This window comes from Symphalangus syndactylus, chromosome 2, assembly GCF_028878055.3.
Source record: "Symphalangus syndactylus isolate Jambi chromosome 2, NHGRI_mSymSyn1-v2.1_pri, whole genome shotgun sequence".
Lineage (NCBI taxonomy): Eukaryota > Metazoa > Chordata > Mammalia > Primates > Hylobatidae > Symphalangus > Symphalangus syndactylus.
In genome coordinates, this window is record NC_072424.2 from 42025508 (window position 1) to 42052133 (window position 26626).

The window sequence follows — 26626 nt, forward strand, 5'->3', positions numbered from 1 at the left end:
AAAAATCTGTCCCCAAAAAAGAATTCAAAATTATAATCTTAACCTTTTCTATTCAAGCTAACATCTAAATTAATTCGGTCAAAGTTGATACCAGAATGCAGTCAGAACTACTTTTTGACTACCTATAAACTTACATGACCAGAAGCTATTTGAAGTGGAAATTCAGCAAACCTAAGATCTTGACTATGTTGTTAGTGAGAATATTGGAAAATTAAAGTTAAGATCTCCTTGTTTTTGTTGATTAACTCTTATTTTTTCTTCTTCTCTGCTAGATCACCATGTGCTGGGGCTTATTCTAATGCTGTGCTGTCCGGTATGGTAGCCACTGGCCACATGCGGTTATTTACATTTTTAAGTTAATTACAACTAAATAAAATTTGAAATTCATTTCCTTGGTTGAACTAGCCATGTTTCCCACTTGCTACCATATTGGATACACACAGTAAAAGATGTCCTGAAAGTTCTATTGGATGGTGCCATTCTAATGATACAGGTGATAAATTCCCAACTGAAAAGCCTCAAGTGCCTAAACTCACAGTCACAATTCTGACCATGAACATAAATTATACTTTTGAGGGCCGGGCATGGTGGCTCACACCTGTAATCCCAGCTCTTTGGGAGGCCAAGGTGGGCGGATCATGAAGTCAGGAGTTTGAGACCAGCCTGGCCAACATGATGAAACGCTGTCTCTACTAAAAATACAAAAACTAGCCAGGCGTGGTGGCACGTGCCTGTAGTACCAGCTACTTGGGAGGCTGAGGCAGGAGAATCCCTTGAACCTGGAAGGCGGAGGTTGCAGTGAGCTGAGATCGTGCCACTGCACTCCAGCCTGGGTAACAGAGCAAAACTCAGTCTCAGGGGGAAAAAAAATTATACTTTTGAGTTGTGTACTTCGCATTTTGTTTTGTGTCAAAGGGTCTGGCCCCTTATTACAAGGCCTGTCTGCATGGGTGATACATACCTGTTTGCTAATTGAATTCCTAAGTAAAAAACTACAGCAACAAAGTTAGTTTGCAGATTTTAGAAATACCACCGAAGAGCTGAGAATCAGAAAACCTTTGCTGTCTTGTCCTTCAAATTGGAGCACTAATATCAAACAGGATTTTCATAGGGGTTAAATGGCAATCACATTTTCAAAGCCCTCACTCAGTGGTAGCAGTAATGCCAAAGTTAGTCATCAAAAAGTGAATAATTTCGTTTCATGCTGAAAGAAAAACTGAACTCTAATGAAATGGTATTAGGCTGGACATAGTGGCTCACACTTGTAATTCTAGCACTTTGAGAGGCTGAGGCAGGAGGAGCGCTTCAGCCCAAGAGTTGAAGACCAGCCTGCGCAACAGAGTGAGATCCTGTTGCTACAAAAAAAAAAATTGGCTAGGTGTGGTGGCACATGCCTGTAGTACCAGCTACTTAGGGGGCTAAGACAGGAGGATCGTTTGTGTCCAGGAGTTTGAGGCTACCGTGAGCTGTGATCATGCCACTGCACTCCAGCAAGACCTTGTCTCTAAAAAAACAAAAAGTATAAGATGGCCAAAGTTGGAAGAACCCCATACTTACAGCTTATGTATTATTTATATCAATAAAACTAAATAAGTTCTAGAGTTCTCTATTTTATTTTAGCCTGAAAGAATCCTCAATCCAGCTGATTTTCTTTCTACCCTTTAGGTAGCACGAGTAACCGCTCCAGCACCCGGAGCCTCCTCAGTGTGAGCAGCGGGATGGAAGGGGACAACGAGGTGAGAGCTGGGACTCCACCCCACCTATCTTGTCCTAGGAGTCATTTCATCGCAAGAGATAGAAACCCAGGTGAAAGGAGCCAGGCACAAAAGGTCATATATTATAGGATTCCATTTATATGAAATGCCAGAGTGTATATATGTGTGTGTGTGTGTGTGTGTGTATTAAGTAGTATTAACTCACACAATCAGAGTCCCACAAGAGGCCACCTGCAAGCTGAGGAGCAAGGAAGCCAGTCCGAGTCCCCAAAACTGGAGAACTTGGAGTCCAATGTTTGAGGGCAGGAAGCATGCAGCATGGGAGAAAGATGTAGGCTGGGAGGCTAAGCCAGTCTCTCCTTTTCACATTTTTCTTCCTGCTTTATATTGGCTGGCAGCTGACTAGATGGTGCCCACGAAGATTAAGGGTGGGTCTGCCTTCCCCAGCCCACTGACTCAAATGTTAATCTCCTTTTGCAGCAGCCTCACAGACACATCCAGGATCAATAGTTTGCATCCTTCAATCCAATCAAGTTGACAGTCAGTATACACCATCACACAGGGTTTCTTTTTGGGGTGATGAAAATGTTTTAAGACTAGATAGAGGTTGCACAACATTGTAAATACACTCAATGCCACTGAATTGTCCACTTTAAAATGGTTAAGTTTATGTTAACTTCACCTCAATAAATAGAAAAGAAGGAAAGAAAGGAAAGAAGGAAATAGACAGGTGGAAATCCACTCTTACTAGTGAAACCAAAAGGGGCATCTGTGGGAAGGAGCGGGTGAGTCTCAGGGGATCCAGGGTTAGGGGCCATGCTCCGGGTCTGGATTAGGAGCTGCAGGACCTGCCAGAGGGAGCCGGGGTCACTGTTCTGTGTGTCCCAGGCCCAAAAGCTCTTTGGTCTCTGCTTCTCTGTGCACATCTGCTTTCTTTCCCCTCACACCACTGCCTTCTGCTTCTCCACAGTCCCCTGAGTCCGGTAGGCCTCCGAGCAGGGAGTAAGTTGCTGCTTTAGGTTGAGGCCCCATTCCAGGTTGGCCCAATTTGGGGCATGTGTCTAGCTTGATCCAGGGACCAGTGGCTGGGACAAGCAGGAGGGGCCACATGGGTCACTGCCAACTCTGAAGCCTTCTGAGAAGAGTCCTTGGGTGGGCATTTCTAATAAGCTTCCACCTGATGCTGATGCTGACCAGCCACAGAGTACACTTTGAGTAGCAAGGAATTAGAATTCAGGCAATTAATGGTCATCGGGGCCAGATTGTCTTCCTCAGTGACTTCAGGAGGAAATGGAAAGCTGCCAGGTATGGCTGGGTTGATTATCAATTTGCGAACAACCTTCAGCCCCAGCCTAAGGAGGACCAAGGGGCTTTTGGGTTATGATTGTCCAGCTATGCTGGTTGCTGAATGTAGTTTTTGCCTTTCTTTCTCACCTTGTTTGCTGTAGGATAATGAAGTCCCTGAAGTTACCAGAAGCCGCAGTCCAGGCCCCCCACAAGTGGATGGGACACCCACTATGTCCCTCGAGAGACCCCCCAGGGTGCCTCCGAGAGCTGCCTCACAGAGGTAACATCAAAACTGATATGAAATTTTTCCCTTATCTATGAGTCCTAGGGGAGAATAGGACTTGGAAACACCTAAGATGACTAAAGGATAAGCACAGAGGCTGGGGGCGGTGGCTCACGCCTGTAATCCCAGCACTTTGGGAGGCCGAGGCGGGTGGATCACGAGGTCAGGAGATCGAGACCACAGTGAAACCCCGTCTCTACTAAAAATACAAAAAAAAAGAATTAGCCAGGTGCAGTGGCGGGCGCCTGTAGTCCCAGCTACTCAGGAGGCTGAGGCAGGAGAATGGCGTGAACCCGGGAGGTGGAGCTTGCAGTGAGCCGAGATTGCACCACTGCACTCCAGCCTGGGCAACAGAGCGAGACTCCGTCTCAAGAAAAAAAAAAAAAAAAGAATAAGCACAGAGCTGGGCGTAGTGGCTCATTACTGTAATCCCAGCATTTTGGGAGGCCAAGGCAGGTGGATCACAAGGTCCGGAGATGGAGACCATCATGGCTAACATGGTGAAACTCCATCTCTACTAAAAATACAAAAAATTAGCCGGGCATGATGGCACACGCCTATAGTCCCAGCTACTCGGGAGGCTGAGGCAGGAGAATTGCTTGAACCTGGGAGGCAGAGGTTGCAGTGAGCCGAGATCATGCCAGTGCACTCTAGCCTGGGTGACACAGCGAGACTCTGTCTCAAAAAAAAAAAAAAATAAGCACAGAGCTAACTGAAATGCCTGCTCCATTGGACACATTTCAATGTGGACCCTTCATTAATTTAAGTGATGCATTATTTAGTTGCAAATACTTTAAATAGCAAATACAATGTTTCATAAATGAAATATATTGAAAAATGTCAACTTTTAAAATAGTTTTTATCAGTTTGGCTAGAATTCAACTCTCCAATAACTAATTCCCTTGGCTGGACTGTAGGGACAGTGCCTTTTGGGGAACAGAAAATATGAAGGAATTGGAAATGAAAATGCAGGTGACAGGCCACATCGTATGGTGGTGGGAAGCCTGACTCTAGAGCCCCCCTACCTGGGGTCAAGTCTCCAGCAGCTGTCTGCAAATTTGCAAGAACTATTTAACTTTCATGTAGTTCAATTTCCTTTTTTTTTCTTTTTTTTGAGATAGATTCTTGCTCTGTTACCCAGGCTGGAGTGCAGTGGTGTGATCTCGGCTCACTGCAACCTCCGCCTCCTGGGTTCAAGTGGTTCTCCTGCCTCAGCCTCCCAAGTAGCTGGGATTACAGATACCTGCCACCACGCCTGGCTAATTTTTGTATTTTTAGTAGAGACAGGGTTTCGCCATGTTGACCAGGCTGCTGGCCTCAAACTCCTGACCTCAGGTAATCTGCTTGCCTCAGCCTCCCAAAGTGCTGGGATTACAGACATGAGCCACCATGCCCAGCTTCAATTTCCTTGTCTATAAAATGGGGATAATAACAGAACTTTCTGCAGAATCATAAGCATTGAGTTCTTGGCCTATAGCAAGAACTCAGCAATGTAAGTGATTTTTTTTTTTATACAGGAGAGGAGTTAATATCTAGAGATTTGGAGATGAGCATTAGACTAAAGAATTTGACTAATTTACTAGATTTTGATGTATGCTTTTGTTTATATGATACTTGGGCCTCTGGTAGGAAGCCTTTTATGGTTCCGTCTTGTGGAGTAACGGAAAAAGTGGTCACAGCTAGCTGTGTGTCCACAGATGCAGAAAGGAGCCCCTGGGAATAAAAGCCAAGGCTTGTCTTAGGAGTTAATTCTTTGATGTTTAAAATAAAATGTTCATGTGTTGATGGGGCATAAGGAAGGAGGAAGCTTTTCTTCAACCAGGGTTTTGTTTTGTTTTGGTTTTTGCATTTTGAAACTTTTAGATGAAGCTCATCAGTGGAATTTGTTGAGAAAGTGCAACAAGGAGGCCTTTCTTCTGGTTTTCTGGAAAGAGAGGCTGGCTCTGTGCTAAGGATCTTTCCACTTCTCTCTTTGCTATTTATCACTTTCTCATGTGCTCCCAGCAACATTTGTGTGTTGGCACTTGCTACTCAAACATCGCCCGGGCCCAAGCTGCGCCACACCCACCGGGCATGCTTCCCTGGTGTAGACTGGAAGGCATGGATTAGAATATTAGTCCTGGAAGGAAGCCTAGCAGTAATCTAGTCCCATCCCCTGAATTTGCATTGTGCTCTGTTGCTTGAAAATTATTACATAGTTGGTGATTGGAGGCCTTACCAAGAGCAGTGATGGTGACAAATGCTGTTATTTATTGAGACTTACTATGTGGCAGGTATTCTGTTAAACATACTAAATGCATTATCCTGTGTAATTCTCTCCACAATCCTAAAAAGTAGGTATTTAGTGTTATCCCATTTTGTAGATGTAGAAACTGGGGCTTGAGATTGGGCTGAGACTTGCTCTGTGTGGCAAACCTGCCAGACTTCATCTCATAGGCATTGTTTTATACCTCTCCAAGAAAGTCTAAGTATTAGGGGAGGAGGTTCAAGATCCAAGGCCTTTTATTCCTGAAGGTGAGGACTTTGGAGGCAGTTGTCTAACTGTACCAAGATAAAAGAGTTGTCAAGTTTAAAACTTTAGCTACAAGGTTTCGGTGGGACTTTGTTAACAGAAGAGAAAGAGAAAACGACCAGGGAAACAGGTTCCAAAAATTAAAGGATAGAAACTAGGAAGAATGTAAATGTGTAAAAAGAAATGGTGGTTGAGTTGTTTGGGGAGTCTGGAAGCATGTTGTGATAGAAATGGGGAGAGAAAAGGAGGAAAACATTTTTTGCTAAAGAAACAATGTTTACAAAGCAGTTTGTAATTGATAGAACTTGGGGTTTGGGTGTATTTTTGGTGTGAAAAAAGATGTGTGAGTATGCAATTTTCACAATAAAATACGGGGATATTTGAGCAGATAATAAAATGGGACTCTCTCCAGAATGACTTCAATGTTTGACCTGCTTACAGACAGGATTGAAGGCTGACCTTGGTGTCCTAGACTCCACTATCAGATCTGGGAATCAGCATCTCTTCTCCACCCGTGTTCTAACCTCCCTGCTAACCCCTGGCCCAAACCAAACAGCACTGGTGGTACAGCCTCCATCCCACTCCATCCCGGTTCTGGTCCTTGCCTCTGCTCACTCTACATGCTATCCCAGAGCTTGAATTGCCACCAGCACACAAAGACCCCAAGTCTCCATCTCAGCCTTCTCTTTCCTGCAGTTGACTGGGGATCTTCACTCAGGGACCCCACCAATATCTCAAACATAGCCTGTGCAAAACTGAACTCATCAGCCCACCTACCATTCTCTACCCCAAACTGCCTTCTTCTCATGAGTTCCCAGCCTGAGATAGTGGGACCATTCTCTCCCTTCCTCAATCCCCAAATCTGGGAGTCATCCTCGATCCCTGCCACCCTCACAGCTCTCATATCCAGTGTGTCTTCAGGCTCTGTCCATTCTGCTGCTCTTTCAGCTGTCAGATCCGCCCTCCTTTCCATCTGCTAGTGCCTAAGTTCATTCTTGAAGGCCCACACTTACCTCCCTTCCTGCAGTCACTCCCTCCTCCACATTGCAGCCAGAGTGCCCTTTCTAGAACAAGAATAGCTGATGATGCCATTGCCTGGCATAAAAGCCTTCACGTTTAATTCTGTGTATTTCAGCATTCTTTGGCTCTGCCTAGCTCAAGTCCTACCCCTCTCCTGTATTCACCGATGATCTGCCACTTCAGCATTCCCAGTGAGCTCTGCCACTCTGTACTGTTTCTTTGCCCAATCTGTTCCTTTTGCCTGGAATGCTGTCTTCCTACTCCCTTCTACTCTCTGCTTAGAAAATTCCTATACATCCTTTAGGACTCAGTTCAAACATCACCTCCTCTGTGAAGCCCTCCCTAATGTTCCCATTCAGAGTGAATCTTCTTTTGGTTTCCCAAGCACTTCTATTATTTTCTATACTCTAATAATACACTCCGTGTTGCAACCCTTGTGTAGATGTGTCTCCTCAATGAATGGCGAACCTGTGAGACACTATTTTTGATTTTTAATTTTTTTTCTCCTATCCCTAGTGCCTGGCCGAGTAACTGGCACATACTAGGAACTTGAAATATATTCACTGTGTTAAGTGAATGGATGGGAGGATAGGTTGGTACTGTTTGGGTTGGACCTTCTGGAGCTCTTAAAGAAGTAGCCATCAAGTCATCTACCACCACAGGCAGGGGGTTATAGATGAGTGAAAGAAACTTCACACTCCTGGCCAGGCACAGTGGCTCATGCCTGTAATCCCAGCACTTTGGGAGGCCAAGGCAGGGAGGGAGGGATTCCTTGAGCTCACGAGTTTGAGACCAGCCTGGCAAAACCCCATCTCTACAAAAAAAAATAAATAAATAAAATACAAAAATTAGCCAGGTATGGTGGTGTGTACCTGTAGTCTCAGGTACTCGAGAGGCTGAGGTGGGCAGATTGCTTGAGCCTGGCAGATTGAGGCTGTAGTAAGCTGTGCTTGCGCCATTGCACTCCAGCCTAGGCAGGGAGGGAGGGATTCCTTGAGCTCAGGAGTTTGAGACCAGACTTGGCAAAACCCCATCTCTACAAAAAAAAAAAATACAAAAATTAGCCAGGTGTGATGGTGTGTGCCTGTAGTCTCAGGTACTCGAGAGGCTGAGGTGGGTGGATTGCTGGAGCCTGGGAGGTTGAGGCTGTAGTAAGCTGTGATTGTGCCATTGCACTCCAGCCTAGATGACAGAGTGAGACCATGTCTCAAAAAAAAACAAAAAACAAAACAAAAAAACTCCACTATAATTATAGGTCTAAAATTATAAATAAGTTTCCTTGAGATGTAGCTTCCAATCTTTAGCTGGAGTTATTCCTCAGAATGAAACCTAGAGAGGGTAGGCCCATAGGACCACCCCAACTGCAGAGTGTGGCAGCAGAAAGAGGGAGAGGGGCTGGGAGGAAATCATGCTTGTCTTTGTGGTAGGAGATAAAATGTAAGGCTCATGGGGCATACCTGCGGAACAGATTTCTTTTTTTTTTTTTTTTTTTTTTTTTTTTGAGACGGAGTCTCGCTCTGTCGCCCAGGCTGGAGTGCAGTGGCGTGATCTCGGCTCACTGCAAGCTCCACCTCCCGGGTTCACGCCATTCTCCTGCCTCAGCCTCTCCGAGTAGCTGGGACTACAGGCGCCCGCCACCACGCCCGGCTAATTTTTTTGTATTTTTAGTAGAGACGGGGTTTCACCGTGGTCTCGATCTCCTGACCTCGTGATCCGCCCGCCTCGGCCTCCCAAAGTGCTGGGATTACAGGTGTTAGCCACCGCGCCCTGCCGGAACAGATTTCAGAATAGATCTTTAAGCATCATTATCATATCATTAGCTTTACTTGTTGTGTGTCTACTCCAAGCCAGAAACTGCTACCTACTTTCCCACTGTCATCTCCAAGCCTCACATGGTACTCCAACGTAGGGATCAGTACCTCTGTTTGGCAGTTGAGAAAACAATTGCAGAGGCGTTGAACTTGCACACACAGAGATATATGCATAAATGTCTATGCTATATGTTCCTATAGGTTCTGAACCTCCCCTATCAAAATGCTCCGTAGAGTTTACTGATTTTTGCCTATTGTCCGTCTCATCCACACACTTGCATCATCTTGAGGGCCTAATCCATGACCACTTTACTTGCTGTTATATCCCATACCCAGGAGTGGATATAAAGTAAATGAGTGTTTGTTGAAAGAAAGAGTGAAAGAAAGGTGGCAGAGAGGTGGGCAGGCTAAATTTGCTCAGGTAAAAGTGGTATCATGCCCTTTGGCTTTCTCCTATAACCCCAAACTCACAGGGCAGGCTGAAGAGATAGAAGGAGGCCATCCTTTTGTTTTCATGGTATAAAGCTCAGTCACTCAGTGAGAACCATACAAAGCCATCTAATCCTGGGACTAGGGCAGGACCTCCCAAGGTTGTCTGTGATTCTTATTTTCTGCCCCTGCCTCCCTCTCTTGTTCCTGAGGCAGCCCCTCTTTTCCCAACTCAGTTGTCATTTCCTTGACCTACACAAACCTTGCATTCAAGAGACGTTTAGTACATATTTACTCATTGATTCAATCAATCCTCAAGTATGCAACTCCAGGGTGGCACAGTTCAATTATAGCACCTAACAAAGCTCTTTTTCTTGACTTACTGACTTGCTTCCAAGGGAATCAAATATTGGTTTTACAGTACACACGTGGAAATGCCATCTGTAATCCTTGAACCTGTCTGTAAATAGACTCATGTCATTTAAGACTGTTCAAAAACCATACAGAATAACATGGAGGGAAGTTTGTAGGAAGGCAGATGCAGAGTTGGGATAACAGTTGGGATAACAGTTATCCCATGAGGAAGCAGTCATGAGAAGCAGGCTTTGGAAATTCCAATTCTTCTCTCAACAGATCTCCCTACTACAGTGTGTCTCCCAAGTGGCTATTAGAATTGCTGGTGTTTTAAAACCTAGGTTTTATTATTATTTAGGTATGGCAAAGTCAACAGCTTAGGAGGCAACTGCCATTGAAAAGATAGTTTGTTATACTCACAGATCCCAAAACAGGGGTACATCAACCCATAGGGGGCTACATGGGGAAGCATCAGGGCCAGTGAGGAGGCAGAGGAGCAGGGGAAAATGTGGACAAGAGCTTTTATTGTTGTTTCCATGGAACAAAACAGGTGAGCCTGGGTAAGATTTAGAATTGGCTAGTTTGAATAATTTCATTGGCTCTGAGGCATAAGGGCTGACTCTAGTTGTCTGGTACCTGGCCCTAGGGTGATAAGGGCAAGTGGATGGTGGCCCCATAAAGTGGAGTGTAAAAGCCCCATAGAGGAGGTGGTTGGGGCATGCATCTGGACTGGTTGGTTTGCATACGAAAGGTGTATTTAGCACTGGAAGGCAGGTAGCTTGTTTGCTGTTTCTAGGAATTAGCTTATCCTGGGAGGGGCAGTCTCTCCAGGGTCAGCAAGGCCCCAAGATGGCAAAACATCAGATGATGAAAGGGTTGGTGAGGACAGCTGTTTGGGGAGGGAAACTATTCAAAAGCTTTGCGGCTTGAGTCCTATCCTCTAGAGCTTAGAATGCAATGGGTCTGGAATGGATCCTTGGAATTGGTATTTTAAAAGCTCCACTGGTGTTTCTAATGTGCCGCCAGGATTGCAAGCCACAGCTAGCATGCGTGTCACTCATACATTCATATGTGTGTCCTGTCTCATTGAGGATTGTGTCCTTTGCATAGTATACCAAGTTTGCAACAAATTGTGCGTTCCAAAGAACTATTTAATCAAACTAGTTTTAAAATAGAGTTGCCTTATCTTTCATTTTAGGCCTCCGACCAGGGAGATCTTCCATCCTCCTCCACCTGTTCCACCCAGAGGACGCTGATTCCACCTCCTAAAACCTGCCTACTTCAGGACTTTAAGACTCACAGTCTTCAGCCTGTTAATGATGTCTTCATGTTGAGTTTTACAGCATGACTGTTGACCTTAAGATCCATTCTCATTGCTGATAATGCTGCAGCCCTGCTGGTTTGGGCTTGCCTCGAAGATTTTATTAAGGCACGAAGAAGTGAAAAACTAAGGGCTTTATTCACCATCACCAAGTATATCGAACCATATACTTGTTTGCCAAAAGGATAAAGACTTAATCGAAATACTTACCTCTAATTTGCCATATCAGAAGCCTAAAAAGAATGATCATAAATGTACTTCGCCAGTGATTTTACTGAAATGCACTTATATTAGTCTTTATGTATTTGCTAGTTCAGCCTCATTTCTAGAAGAGGTTATAGTGTAAGACTTGTAGTATTCAAGTAAGAAGATAAGTGACCTAATTTTAAAATAATTCTTCTACTTTTCTGTATATTCAGCAGGGTATTTAAGTGCTAGGGCTGGTCACACACAACAAACTGAAAAAGACTAGAGAGGGATTAGTACAAACTCCTCTTATACAGAAGGCAAATCTGAGATTCCACAGAAGTCTGGAACCAAGACTATTCAGTTGGTTAAATAAAGAGGTTAGTCTAGACTGGGCCTGCTCATTCTAGGTCACCACATTTTCCATCTCCAAATAGCCAGGCCCTCTCTCCCTGAAGAAATGCCCAGATGTAGAAATTCATCAGTGCCTATTGGTCTTCCAGAATTTTCCATCTTCCATATCTCCCAGGCATGAGACTACCAAGTTTGTTTTCTTTTCAATTTGGGAATTTATACTTCAGTAAGGTTTCAACGCAGTTATGTTTCCAGAGAACATCTAAAAGTGGTTGGAAACCAGAAGCTGGGGATTCCAGGGACCCCACTTAGTGCTCTATTTCCTTTATAGGTTTTATTTCTGGTCATAAAGAGAGGAGGACCTTTGACTTTTTCTTCGTTGAGGGTTCTGAGGAGGAAAAACAAACCTAAAATAGAAATACAGTCAGCCTTTCAAACCCATGGGTTCTGTGTCCGTGGATTCAACCAACCTTGGATCAAAAATATTTGAAAAAATTCTACAAAGTTTCAAAAAGCAAAACTTGAATTTGCTGCATGCCAAGAACTATGTTGAATTCATGTAAATGAAGTGATGTGTAGGCATTATATTAGATATTATAAGAAATCTAGAAATAATTTAAAGCATACAGGAGGATGTGCATAGATTATATGCAAATACTATGCCATTTTATATATGGGACTTGAGCATTTGTGGATTTTGATATTGGGGGATCCTGGAACCAATCCCCCATGGATACCAAAGTACGACTGCAGTTATCTATTTTTTACATTCTTATTATTACCACCATGCTCAGTAAGTCCATTTTTGCATGGAATATGGAGGCTTAAAATATGTCATGAATTTGGAGTCCCTGGCACATAAATCTACCTTCAAATCAGAGGTCCTTAATGATGCCTAAACATACAGTAAAATTAGAATCAGAACTATTTCTTTCAAAAATATTTGAAATGTGTTTGTTTCCCATGGGATTATTCTCTATCCCACATGAATGTAAAAAAAAATCCACATTAATGATCCCTTTAAGTACAGTTTTTTTGGGTCTTTTTCTAATGATTAAAGGTTCTTTCTCAATTTCATTCCTCAGTCCTGCAAATAAGGACTCATACTGAAGAGTACTGAAACAAGGACTCTTAACAGCTTCTGGAATCTTGGGTTTTGTTTTTGTTTTTTGACATAAAATACACTATTGGCCATGTCCATCACGAGAGTGTTTGTAGTAATTAATTACCTTGTACAGGGCCTGGCACTTAGTAGCATTCTTCAAATGTTCCCTCAGTGATCCTTTTACTCTCCTTGTCACTTATTTGGGAGAAATAGGGGCACGTGAGATAAGAAGAAGAATAATTTTGAGTTGGTATGCTTGCCCTGTTACTTACAGACAGTCTTCATCATAGGCAAACTTGAATTTGATTAAAAATAGGGCTGGGAAAAATATTCAATAACTGTAAGCCCCCTTTTGGATGCCAAATTTAGAATTTTGTACATTCTCTGATGAACAAGCATTTAGATCGTAACATGGTAAAGCCTATTACCAGCCAATGTTGTTAGCATCTTTGTATGCACATCACTGTTAGTGCAATATATGAATATTTTGTTGCATTGTATTCTTATATAAAAGTAAGTAGAAAACATAAAATTGAAATTGCTGATGAGAAGCCTGTGTCTCATGAATGTGATACACTTGAGACCCGGATGGAACTGATCAGGAGTGCCAAGTCAAAAGCGGCAGATCTTAAGCCCTCACTGGTTGTTCCTTTAATATCCAAAATGGTTGGTTATATGTAAAAGAAGAAGATGAAAGAATTTGTATTAAACACTGGGACTGTGTTATCAAAGAATGTCTGTAGTGATGAGGTGAAAATTTTCATTTTCCAGAAACAGAACTGCTCATTTATAAGATAAATATATTCAACTTCCACATACTCAACACATGTGTACACATTTTTAGGAATACATTATGTAACAAAACCAGGGATTTCCAATACAATGAGGATCAGAAATGACACTGCAAGCTAGGGTCCAAAGAAACCATTAAAAAGTTTTCTACATGATGCTTAGGCAGACAGCTCTGCTGCCACCATCCTTGCCCAAGATTTTACAAGCTGGCTCCATAGAAAGTGAAGCTATTGGGTATATTCACCACCATTGCCTTTGCCCCTAAGGTAAATTGGCCTCCAATTCCTCGGCCACCACTTTTATTTCATCTTATATTAAAACTTAGGAGCAGATAATCCAACTAAGCAACAAAGTATGAAGACTGAGAGACTTTTTTTTTTTTGAGACAGAGTTTTGCTCTTGTCACCCAGGCTGGAGTGCAGTGGTGCCATCTTGGCTTACTGCAATTTCTACCTCTTGGGTTCCAGTGATTCTCCCGCCTCAGCCTCCCGAGTAGCTGGGATTATAGGCACCTGCCATCACGCCTAGCTAATTTTTGTATTTTCAGTAGAGACGGGGTTTCAGCATGTTGGCCAGGTTGGTCTCAAACTCCTGACCTCAAGTGATCCGCCCGTCTCAGCATCCCAAAGTGCTGGCATTACAGGCGTGAGCCACCGTGCCCAGCTGAAGACTGAGAGACTATGAACAAGAGGTTGGTGTTGTAATCTAATAATTTAACTGGACATATTTAATGATGTGAATAATCTCTAATGCTCTGCCTTAGAGTTACACAAAGTGGTAAAATATAGATGACTTCTACGAATATGTTTACAAGTGAAGCTAAGTTACACACCCTCTTTTAGCTTTGTTGTTACAAAAAAAAAAGGTTCTAATCATTCCCATATCACTAGGAGTTTTAGATCCCTCTCCCAAATGCCCCAGGAAGTAAGCTGGTGTTCTGTGTTCCTCCTTCAAAGAATAGTGTGTGGTTTTGCAGCTGGTTGGTGGAGGAAGCATTAGTAACAGATTTATTTCTGAGAAAGACAAGTGGTTAATTTGGAAAATTCTAAAAAATTCTTCCTAAACATTAATCCTCAATTTTAAGGGATCTGCCTGTATAAATATTTGCTTTGGTTTGATAAATTGTGCTCTGTTCATTTCCAAGCAAGTTATTAAGAACATAAAATAGTCTTCTTCATTCATTCCTGCTGGCCAGATACTGTGTTCACCAGGGTGGTGAGGGGATGAGTAGGAGGTTGAAAGATGTATTCTGAATTCTGAGGCACAACTTGGAATTCATTTCTCATAAAAATCATAAAAAATAGGTTCTTAGGTGTTCTGTGTGGGAAATGCACGCGGGGAGAAGACACACACACAATACCTTTAAGGGTAAACAAGCTTTATCCCAAATGGTAATGCAGATATAAGCAAATGATACAATAAGCAAATGATAAAATAAGCAAATTGCAACGGGAAGGGAGAAGGGAAAAGATATATATATATATGTATTTACACTCACCAGAGTATGGAGAATTCACCACCAGACTAGGAAGCAACAGCCTGGGCTCCAGAGTCGGCCACTCATCCATGCAGACAAGGAGAGGTCTCATGAAGCTTTGGCGCAGTGTGGAACCCTAGCTCTTTTTGTAACGAGTTGTTTGGCATGAGGTCCAGTCACGAGGGCCCTTTGTGACCAGGCTCAAGGAACACAAAAAGGTCAACTTGTTTTTGCGGTTGTCTATTGTTTTTCAATAACTAACGTATAGGAATAGATTGAAATAGAGACTTCTCTGAAACAACGCTGGATGAACGCCTCAAAGGGCTCACACAATCCGTTCTGGGACTTGGTGACCATTGTTTGTGTCCATGTTCAATTGAGTTCCAATTTAATATTTAGGCTAGTCGCCAAAGTCCATTTAGGATAAAATGTCTTTGCTATCTCTGCAGTAAGAGTTAGCATGGTATAGGGAAGAGATTGTTTTGAAGCCAGGAAACCTGGTCTTTTATTTTGGCGTGCTACTTACTTGACGACTTCACATAACTTGACTACCTTGTTCTATGTTTCATCACCTGTGAAGTGAAGAGTTGTGTCTTTGCTAACAGTCTAGGTCTCTTCAGCTCTGTTAAGTCTAAGTCTCAGAAAGAGGGTGTGGAATTGCTTTGTCAGAAGAAGCAGGGAAACAGCCTTAGTGGCATCACAACTCAATTGGCAAGGCTTTTTTTATTGTGTGGCACCTGCTGTTCCTTGCTCTGTCTCACTGTTGTATCAGTTAAAAAACTGAGAGACAGTGAAAGAGGAACCACACAAAGAAACTAATGGCCTTAGTTGCTCTTCAGTCCAAGAACTAAATGTTCTCAGTAATGGCTTCCTAAAGAAAACACAGAGCAATCATGAAGATCTGTGTCTAGAACATTACAGCCAGAACAGAAACGGTGGAGGTGGAAAATGGCAAATAGCAATAGATGAACTGTCACCCACCCTGCTGAAGTACATAACTGGCAAGACAAACATAACAAAGTAGAAGGAAGAAATAGAATTTCAAAGAAAAAGTAGCTGATGATAGAAATCAGAAGATATGTGGTCAATCCATACCCTAATACTTTTTTTTTTTTTTTTTGAGACAGGGTCTGGCTCTGTCACCCAGGCTGGAGTGCAGTGGCACAATCAGCTCACTGCAACCTCCACCTCCCGGTTTCAAGCCATCTTCCTACCTCAACCTCCTGAGGAGCTGGGACCACAGGCATGTGCCACCATGCCCAAATATATATATATATATATTTGTATTTTTTGAAGAGACGGAGGTGTCACTCTGTTGCCCAGGTTGGTCTTGAACTCCTGCTCAAGCAGTCTGCCCACTTTGGCGTCCCAAAGTACTGGGATTACAGGGGTGAGCCACTGTGCCTAGCCCCCATACCTAATAGTTTTGATGATCATGTTTACCCAGAATGAAAATAAAAGACTGACATTTTGGTTTTCTGGATTGCTTGCTTGCTGGTCATAAGCTCTTTAACCAAAATGGAATCTTATTAGAGCTACCATAGAAAGAGGCTGTATAGCCACTGGGGGAGGTGGGGATCTCCTTTCACTGGCATTTCCTCCCCACCGCTGCCATCCTTTTTGGTGTCAGGGAATGAGATCATTCACCCAGATGAAATAAGTGGTGAAATAAGGTATGTTAATGTTTTTCACTCCCCAGTTTAGTGAAACGACCCTAATTTTGATGGTGACCTGAGCCCTGTTTTGTCCTGTTGAGGTCATCAGGCACCTAGGATCTTTGAAGCCACACTTCTTTCACTCTAATCAGTTACTTTATCTCCCTTTCCTTCTTTCCACACCTACTGTTGTCAGACTTGTATCACCTAATGCCATTTATCAGCATAATTCCCCTAGTACCTACCAGAGTTCCTGGTACCTAGTAGATGCTTGACAAATAATCGTTGAATTAATGGCTCTACATGCTCTTCCATCCATTAAACTTTCCCAAATACTCCTCTGAAATAGGGTTTCTTTCCACTTTTCTCATTGCCCATTGCTTTTACTGCCTGTCGACCATTTGCACAGTTGGCCACCTTTTGTGTTCCTTTTTAAAAGTACACTGTCATGCCTGTTCTTTGTTTTGTGTGTAGTTTCCTGGTTTTAATCTATCCTCCCTAAATGAATATACTTTTTCTTGTGTCCTCCCTACCTCCAAGCATTTGCCAACCCAGTCCTCCCCAAAACACCCGCCACGTGCATACTACCTCAAATCTGTGGAGGGTGGTGATGGATACTTAAGAAACTACACATCCATCTTAATGTAGCACTTACACGGCTTGTTCTTCAATTGCACATCATCACTTCATTCAAGAGCAGTGATTATTCATTCACAGAATTGACTGAGCTTTCACTATGAGCAAGTCACCCTGCTAGGTGCTCGGGAGGATATACAAAGATGTATAAGATGCCTCCTCTGATTTCTACAGCAATTACTGGTGTATGATTCATTCAGCAATTAATCATGTACTGCCTTGTGATGTTTCTTACACTATCTAGAAAGCATTCTTCAAATCCTGCTATGCTATTTGACTTTTCACTTGTTAATGTCTTCATTCATTCAGCAAAGAGTTGAATACCTATGATGTGACAAGCACTATCTCAGCAGCTGGGACAGATATAAAGACAAATCACAGTCCCTGCAATCAAAAAGGTGGGAATGCAGTATAGAAGAGGAAATGTGAATAAATAATTACAACACAACACGCCAAATGCTATTGAAATCCCAAAGAAGGAATGCTCCATTTCCCAAGGGATCATGCAAGGTTTCACTGAGGAGGTGATCATCAGCTAGGTCTGAAAGGATAATATCTAAGGCACAAAGTGAAGCAGAGCATTCCAGATAAAGGGAGTATAAAGAGCAAAGGCACAGAGGTGTAAAAATATATACGTGTGAATGCAGAGCATAGAGATTGGTGGAAGGTAAAGTTAGGGAAATAAATTAGGGATAAAATAGGCAAAAATTTGGACTTTATCCTTTAGCAGGGAGCTTTTTTTCTTATTACATAGTTAGTACATGCTCACTGTAAAAAATAACCAAACATTTATAGGCATGTACAAAGTACAAAGTTAATCACTGATAATGGATTGTCATAATCTTTCAGATTGTTTTCTATGGGTAGACTAACATATTGCCATATAAAATGACATTAAACTCTTATTTTCTTCAACTTAAAAATTTAACAGAACCTCTTGGTTATCATTCCATGCCAGTACTTACCTATTTCATTTTTTTAAAGTGGCTGTATAATTGGTAAAACATTACCAGCAAAAAGACCTATTATGGAGCCAGACTGAGTGGGTCTGGTGTTTCAGCAAGCCACTCAAGCTCTCTGTGCTTCAGTTACCTCATCTGTAACAGGAACATTTTCACCGTATCTGCGGCATAGGGTTTCTGTGAGAATTGAATGAGCCAATATCATTCAGAATAGTGCCTGGCAGATGAAAATCGTGGTGACTCCATGATTTATTTACCTAACATTCAAGAAGTGTTTTAAGCAAGAGAGTGAGCGATATCATCTGGTTTCTTTTTAGAAAGATCACTCTGGCACCTCTTGGGGATGACCAACAGGGGAGGAAGATCAGTTAGTGATGGATATCCTCTTGTGAGACTCTTGCAATACATAGTGATATGGAAGATTGGTTGGTACTGGCAGAGGAAGAAGAGGAAAAATAAACTCTTGAACCACTTTTAAGAGACCAAATGCTAGAACTTGTTGACTGCTGATGGCTGAGAAGAGACAATCTGACGAGTTCCTGATTTTTGGCTTAGAGGCCTGTGTAAATGGTGGTGCCACATTCGTATATTTTTTTTAAAGATTTTTTGTTTGAGTCTCTACTACGGATCTGGCACTGTTCTAGGTACAGGAAATATGGAAACAGGATCACTGCTCTGAGGAGCTTACACTCCAAGAGGTATTTATGACTGGGAAGAGGAGACCCAGAAATAGTTAAGTAAACACATAAACGAACAAGAATGGCAAGCTAACTTAGCATTTCTTGATTGAATAATAGGGGTCCAGTAAGTATGCAGTAACTTTAAAACATCCAACCCTGTACGAGTTTAACAATATCTCCTAACGGTGATTACAGGAGCCCGTGATTCATTCACAGCGGCAGACGAGCGCCAGGAAAGGGTTATTTGATCTGATCCCTCAAGTTCCGGAGGCAGGAGGTCAGACGATCGGCCCCATTTGGCAGCCAGGGAAAACGCTTAAGCATTTTGGCCAAGGTTATACAACCCTAAACACCGGGACGCGGCCCGGAGGCGGCTTCGGCCTTGCGGTCCAGGCCAGGCCACTATGCCGGGGCCCAGCCTGCTCGGCGCCCGCCCGAGTGCTCGCCAGGCTGGTAGCGCCGCGGCTCCCAGGAGCTGAGGGGCAGCCGGCCCGCAGGCGACGGTTGTCCGGCCCTCCCTCGGCCCGGTGGCGGTGGCGGCCGCGCGTCGCGAGGCACTTCCGGCGCGTGCCGGGGTGGCCGGATGACGTGGCTGAGTCAGAGGAAGAGGCTGAGGAGGCGCGGGGGGCGGGGGAGGCTCAGGAGCGGGCGGTGACGGCGACGGCGGCGGCGGCGGCGGCGGCAGAGGAGGCAGCGGCTGGGCCCGAGCCCCGTGCGTCTGTCCGCGCCCCGTGGATGCGAATCGGCCGCGGCGGAGGCGGCGGCGGCGGAGGAGGAGTCGGTGGGCCGGCTCCGGACCGGTGGGGCGCGGAGGATGAGGCCGCTGCCTGGCGCTCCTGGCGTGGCGGCGGCCGCCGCGCTGTTGCTGCTGCTGCTGCTGCCCCGGGCCCGGGCGGACGAGCACGAACACACGGTGAGGCGCCCCGGCCGGCGCGGCCGCCCCGGGCTAGCTCCCCAGTTGCCCACTGAGGCAGGCCCCACGCAGCCTGGAGGGCCCGGCGGCCTGGTGGAGCCCTGCTGCGGCCCGAGGACTCCTTCCGGTTGGGCCTGGCGGAGCAGGAACCTTGGGAGCGTGGTGGAGGCATTTCCGTGCGCTCCCGGGACAGGGCTCCGCTCCCGAGTGCCAGGGCCTCATTCCCCCGGCCTGGGCCTCAGTGGCGCCGCACCCCAGGGTCTCGGGGGTCCTGGGACCCTGGGGCTAGGAAGGAGCCTGGGAAGGGTTGGGGTTTATCCACCGCGGGAGCGGGGCAACGGGCAGGCTGGGCTCGGGGCTTTTGCCCCCCAGGGAAGGAGACTGCCTTCTGGCTACTGAGGGCTGCGACGCGGAGGAAGATGGATGCATTGTGATTACCCGGCAGCCACTAACCAGGAAATATCCTACACTTTATGGTCCTCTTTGGCTTTTTTCGCCCGCTTCTGCCCAGACCGGATTAAAACCCTGGGGTGGGGCAGCATTAATAAACTTGAATTGAAGAGCAGTTTACACTTACTTGTAAGTGCACCCAACCTAGACGCGTTCAATTCCTAGGCCTTTCTTGTAACTTTCTCCTCACCTTCCAGCTCCTAAGTGAGACCCCCATCCCGATAGTCTCTAAGGCAACTTCTGACAGTAAAGGGTCTTGATGTTTCCCAGTCTTCAGGTCAGGGCCAGAAACAGTCCCTTTTGCATTTGGCCTAAAGGTGATTGGCAGTTTACATCAAAGCATGCATGTGAACGATCTTCAAGTGGCTTTCACTTAGGGCTGTAACTCTGGTTTTCAGAGTGGCAGACTTGAGCAAGGCAGGAAGGTCAGGTAAATTGAGAGTTTGCTTGAGTAATTGTTTTTTATACCTTTACCATTAATAATAGGAGTTTCCATGAGAGATTGTGTTTGTACTAAATAAGAAATATCTGAGGGAGTCTTATGTCATTTCTGGTAAGTGAGGAAATGAAGCAGTCGTCCTTATCTATTTAATGGAGCCGATTTTATTTGTAATCAACGAAACTTTTCGCTGGACCGTTGGCTAGCTGGACTCTTATTTTAGCTAATAAAAGCTCTAAACTTTTGACTGTCCTACCTTCGTTCACAGCCAGAAACTTCTTACCTGTGTAGGTATGTATTTCTTTAGAGACACAGATCTTGAATTGGTGACATGTTTTTGTGCTGTACTTGTGGTGTTTCACCTAAGATAATTTTGTTGGGGGGTTAAACAGCTTAAAACGATTTCCTTTTGTTTTCTTTTATCAGATAAGCTGTCTCAAAGTTTAAGAACTGCTATTGTTTCACATAGTATACAGGGACCATGTATAGATTTGGGTCTTTGATTATTTTTAAATTTTCAGTGGGCATCCATCCTTTTGTTTAATGATGTTATTACTAATATATTTCCAATTAAAAAACACTTAGGAAAAGTTACCATATGAAACTCAGAACTCTCAATGTGTAGTTCCGTGATACAGGCATATAAGCTCAAAAGTGTACAGTATTCTACTTTTTAATCTTGTAATCTTGTGACTTACACTGCTGTAAATAGGGAAACAAAATTTTACAAATTGGATGTATATAAAGGCTTTAGAATAATTTACAAATTAAAAGTGTAATTTCAGTGCAGTTTTATTGCTAGGACTATTTCGATTTTTATTCTAGTAATTGTATATAAGATATTTGATAAAAGGTTTTTGTTGACTGCCACTAAAGAGAATATGGTATATATGAGATGGTTGCTAGACAAAAAATTTAGAATCCATATTACTTCATGTCTACATTGAACTGCTCTTGGTTACCCATTATTAAATACCTATTATTTATTTATTTATTTTTGAGACACAGTCCCACCCTGTTGCCCAGGCTGGAGTGCAGTGGTGCTATCTCACTTCACTGCAACCTCAGCCTCACGGGCTCAAGCGATTCTCGTGCCTCAACCAAGTAGCTGGGATTACAGGCGTGTGCCACCACACCTAGCTAATTTTTGTATTTTTAGTAGAAAGGGGGTTTAGCCATGTTGGCCCGGCTGGTCTTGAACTCAAACGACTGGCCTCAAGTGATCTGCCTGCCTTGGCCCCCCAAAGTGCTGGGATTACAGGCATGAGCCACCACGCTTGGCCAAATATGTATTGTAAAAAGCAAAACAAACCAAACAAAAAACCAGTTATAGGGAGAATAGCATTTAAAAATAAGCATAAAATTCAAATGTGATTTATATTATTTTTCACTATTAGCCAAAATCTTTTGCTTTTTCTAAATTTCTTGAAAATATTTCTCAAAAACTAGGCGTTCCTCTTAGCCAGATAATAGTACTGAAAAGGCTATGGTCAAGTGAGTTTTATTTATTTTTTTTCTATCAAAAAAGCAGAAGTAGGTAGTAAAGAGAGAATAATACTAAAGGAAGAGGAGACATTGGAGTGGGGAGGTTGCTGAGTAGGTGTTTAGTAAATACATGTAGAATTAAATTATCAAACAATAACTTTTAGAAGCTAAAGCTGGCCTTTTAGATTAATTGCCTGTGAAGATTATTTCCAGATAATACCTAGCATGTCTTTTGTAGTAAAATGGGCTATGCACTGTGTTTTTTTTTTTTTTTTGAGGCATAGTTTTGCTCTTGTCACCCAGGCTGGAGTGCAGTGGCACAGTGTCCACTCACTGCAATCTCCGCCTCCTGGTTTCAAGCAATTCTCCTGCCTCAGCCTCCCTAGTAGCTGAGATACAGGTGCTCGCCACCATGCCTGGCTAATTTTTGTGTTTTTAGTAGAGACAAGGTTTCACCATGTTGTCCAGGCTGGTCTTGAACTCCTGACCTCAGGTGATCCGCCTGCCTCGGCCTCCCAAAGTGCTGGGATTACAGGTGTGAGCCACCATGCCCTGCTGGCTATGCACTGTTCTAAGTATTTTACACATATTAACTCATCTATTAATAACCTATGAGGTGAGTAATATGCCCATTTTGTAGATGAGGAAAGTGAATCTAGAGAGGTGAGGTCACCTGCAGATAACACACATCTGGTAGGGGTAGAGGTGGGATTTAAACTTAGGCATTCTGAGTGGATAGTCTTCTACACTGTGAGCTGCCATATGCTCTATTCCCCTTTATCCTAAAAATAAGACAGTAAAGCACTAGATATTGAGCAGTTCTCTATATTGATTTTTAAGTGCTTAAATGCTTAAATGCTGGAATGAATGTGGCTCCATGATGAGTTGTTTCTGAGATCTTTGGGTTAGCATTAAGGAGCAATAGTGTTGACTTCATGGGCACGTGCCCTGAATAGTCACACAAGACTGTGTGAGAGCTTGTTTTCATGCTGTCCTGTAACATCTTGGAAGTTTTAAATTTTTGAACAAGGGGCTCTGTATTTTTCTGTACTGCGTCCCACAAATTATATAGCTTGTCCTACGAAGGGACAATACCTTATACCCGTTCCCCAAAGCCCCTGATATTTCTTTTTTTTTTTTTTTTTTAAATTAATTTTTTTTGCATACAAAAACAATAAACATTTTCTAAAAATACATACAAACAAAAAGATGCGTATCAAACATATTAGGAAGGTTGCACATGGGAAGTCGGGGAATAGAAATGGGGGTGGGAGTTAAAATAAATGAGAGAGGGACTTTATATGGATCAGTGATAATAACTCAATCCTCTATTTGACAAAGAAGAGGGAGAAGGAAGAGGAAGAAAAAGAAAGTGGGATAAAGGATCAGAAAGGGAGGAAAATAGAAAAAATTAGAGTATGACTCCAGGGTAGACCTGTTTTGTTGTCATTGAGTTGGTTGGTTGGTTTGTCTGTTGTATTCTTCATGTTTCGCCAAGTTGGCCAGACTGGTCTCGAACTCCTAGCCCAAAGTGATCAACCCGCCTCGCCCCCCAGAGTGCCGGGACCACAGGCGTGAGCCACCACGTCCAGCCCCCACATTGCTTCTGGCCTCCGTGGTAGACCTCCCAGACGGAGCGGCCAGGCAGAGGAGCTCCTCACTTCTACCCAGACACGGGGCGGCCGGGCAGAGGGGCTCCTCACTTCCCAGACGGGGCGGCCAGGCAGAGACGCTCCTCACTTCTTCCCAGACGATAGGTGGCCGGGCAGAGGCGCTCCTCACTTCCCAGACGATGGGTGGTCGGGCAGAGGTGCTCCCCACTTCCCAGACGATGGGTGGCCGGGCAGAGGCGCTCCTCACTTCCCAGACGATGGGCGGCCGGGCAGAGGCGCTCCTCACCTCCCAGACGATGGGTGGCCGGGCAGAGGCACTCCTCACTTCCCAGATGGGGCAGCCGGGCAGAGGCGCTCCTCACTTTCCAGACGATGGGTGGCCGGGCAGAGGCGCTCCTCACCTCCCAGACGGTGGGTGGCCGGGCAGAGGCGCTCCTCACCTCCCAGACGATGGGTGGCCGGGCAGAGGCGCTCCTCACCTCCCAGACGGTGGGTGGCCGGGCAGAGGCGCTCCTCACTTCCCAGACGGGGCGGCCGGGCAGAGGCGCTCCTCACTTCCCAGATGGTGGGTGGCCGGGCAGAGGCGCTCCTCACTTCCCAGACGATGGGTGGCCGGGCAGAGGCGCTCCTCACTTCCCAGACGATGGGTGGCCGGGCAGAGGCGCTCCTCACTTCCCAGACGGGGCGGCCGGGCAGAGGCGCTCCTCCCTTCCCAGACGGTGGGTGGCCGGGCAGAGGCGCTCCTCACTTCTTCCCGGACGGGGCGGCCGGGCAGAGGCGCTCCTCACTTCCCAGACGGGGCGGCCGGGCAGAGGCGCTCCTCACTTCTTCCCGGACGGGGCGGCCGGGCAGAGGCGCTCCTCACTTCTTCCCGGACGGGGCGCCCGGGCAGAGGCGCTCCTCATTTCTTCCCGGACGGGGCGGCCGGGCAGAGGCGCTCCTCACTTCCCAGACGAGCCCCTGATATTTCTTACTGTACCTACTGAATTAGGATTCAGGTCGCCATCTGACCCATATGGTATTTTTTTTTCTTTTTCTTTTTTCTTTTCTTTTTTTTTTTTTTTTTTGAGACTATGTTTCGCTCTTGTTGCCCAGGCTGGAGTGCAATGGTGTGATCTCGGCTCACTGCAACCTCCGCCTCCCGGGTTCAAGCGATTCTCCTGTCTCAGCCTTCTAATAGCTGGGATTACAGGCATGCGCTGCCGTGCCCGGCTAATTTTGCATTTTTTTAGTCGAGACAGGGTTTCTCCATGTTGGTTAGGCTGGTCTTGAACTCCTGATCTCAGATGATCGGCCTGCCTTGGCCTCCCAAAGTGCTGGGATTATAGGCGTGAGCCACTGCACCTGACCCTATGGTGTATGTATGTATATGTATATATATATATATATTTTATGTGCTTATTTATCAAAAATTATTTTAATATTCTCTGAAGAGTGTTGAAAAGGAAATGTGCTATTGACTGTATGTACATATGTAGAATATGTAAAAATGTGTTCCTTTTAATTTTTAAAAGTTGAATCATATGCATTACAGACATGTTGTTTGAAATGAAAATTAACACTTTTGTGGGAGACAGGCTTTTAATAAGTGATTGAAGGGACATAGGCTTCTTTATAGTCAGTGAAAGGCATGTTTATGCTTATTTGGTTTTTCTGAAACTCAGAGCACTTGGAAGCATCTAGAGTTAGAGTACTATGTCTCCTAAGATTCCGAAGGACTCCATTCAAAACGATTTCAGATTGAGAATCATAGAATTGTAGAACTAGAAAGACTCAATAATTTAATCCAAAACTCTTCATTTTCCTAATGGTCTGTACAGGTTCAGAGACTTGCTCAAGGCCACAGAAGGAATCAGAGCTTCCTGATCGCCAGTCTTGTCTTTTCTACCTGTCTTGTACATGTAATTCCATAGTTATAATATGTAAAGACGTTAGCAACAAAAACCCAGTAGTTAGGGGCACAGGAATCTTAGAGCATTTTATGGTTTGCACCGTAGCCTTGAATTTTTATGGATTCTGTTTCCTTAAGAAGATCACAAAGTCAGATTTTTTTTTTTTTGGTCTGTTACATACGCAAGCACTGTGCTTGGCACAAGTAGTATTTGATCAGTGCTTGTTGAATGACTTGAATAATTAGGGAGCTACTAGTGACAAGGATATGCAATGTGGAAGCACAGTGAACAAACTCAGGCCGTTATTCATTTAAGATGCATAGTCTCCTGTTTTGATTTGGGGGTCCTACCTAGGCTAAAATTCCCTATTTCTCTGTGGCCCAGTGTACTTCTGGTAATCTTGAGACTTCTAATGTTGGACAGACTGGATGCCTACTAGAATCGTTTACTCAGCCTCTGCCTCATAAATACTTTGTATTATATCACTGAGTGATTTCAGAAATGTTTTGTTTGATTTACTTTGGCAAATGGAAACCTTTTGTCTTTGTCTCTGTTGGGAGTATAGGAACTCTTAAAACTTACTGAAAATTTATAAAGAGTATAAGCTGTTTATTATAAGTGAATTTGTGAGTTATCTAATGTAGATTGTTAAATGCTGTAATTCGTTGTCCTATTTTCAGCTCTACTCAATGATAGACTGAAAGTTTAGGTACAGAGCTATTTTTGAGAGAGAGTAGTTGTCTCAAGAGACTATTCAAAATTACATTTCTAATTTATTTGTATTAGAATTCTGATGTGTGTTTTAATAATTTAAAGGCTTTGAAATTATGATTTCTGGAACATTTATTTTGAAGTAAACACATATATTTTTCCCCTTTGTATGAAAATGAAGGATAGCATTTGGGTGCTTGTTCTGAACCCTCAGTCCTTTGCCCATCTATGTAAATTGTGATTTCTTATTCAGACTTCACATGACCACGTCAGCATATTATCTTCTAAAGCGTTTCTCCTGAGAATAATTAATTCATGACCTCTGTCAAGGAGGAAAACTTTGGTACCCCCCCAACACATAAACAGTATTTAAATAAGAGGGGCCCAACATTAGTGACTTCTTCAGAATAAAGGTCATTCCTTCTGAGATTAGAGTGCAAATAGCTTCTTAGAAGGTTTTTTCTTTCAGGCAGATTAAAGGCTCACATGGAAAAGTTATTCGGCATTCAGGACTGTCTTTAGTTGCTTTGTACACCTGGCACGG

At 44.0% G+C, this 26626-nt stretch overlaps 2 protein-coding genes across 12 annotated transcripts in view; both read left to right on the top strand.

Moving 5' to 3' along the window:
* PIK3AP1 (phosphoinositide-3-kinase adaptor protein 1) overlaps positions 1-13108 on the top strand; it is a 133146-nt gene extending 120038 nt beyond the window's left edge. For 6 of the 11 annotated variants that reach the window (XM_063628894.1, XM_063628905.1, XM_063628908.1 and 3 more), the window contains 3 exons: positions 1666-1829; positions 3164-3282; positions 10610-13108. In XM_063628894.1, the coding sequence (XP_063484964.1) occupies positions 1666-1829; positions 3164-3282; positions 10610-10667 (341 nt within the window). In that variant the 3' untranslated portion in view covers positions 10668-13108. The remainder of the gene's footprint in view (positions 1-1665; positions 1830-3163; positions 3283-10609) is intronic. The other 5 variants (XM_055253809.2, XM_063628900.1, XM_063628917.1 and 2 more) reach the window with 1 other exon arrangement.
* Positions 13109-19203: 6095 nt separating this feature from the next.
* The window catches only part of TM9SF3 (transmembrane 9 superfamily member 3), a 69187-nt gene continuing 61764 nt past the window's right edge, over positions 19204-26626 (top strand). Inside the window, exon 1 of the mRNA XM_055253971.2 lies at positions 19204-19492. Coding sequence (XP_055109946.1) covers positions 19394-19492 — 99 coding nt within the window. The 5' untranslated portion in view covers positions 19204-19393. The remainder of the gene's footprint in view (positions 19493-26626) is intronic.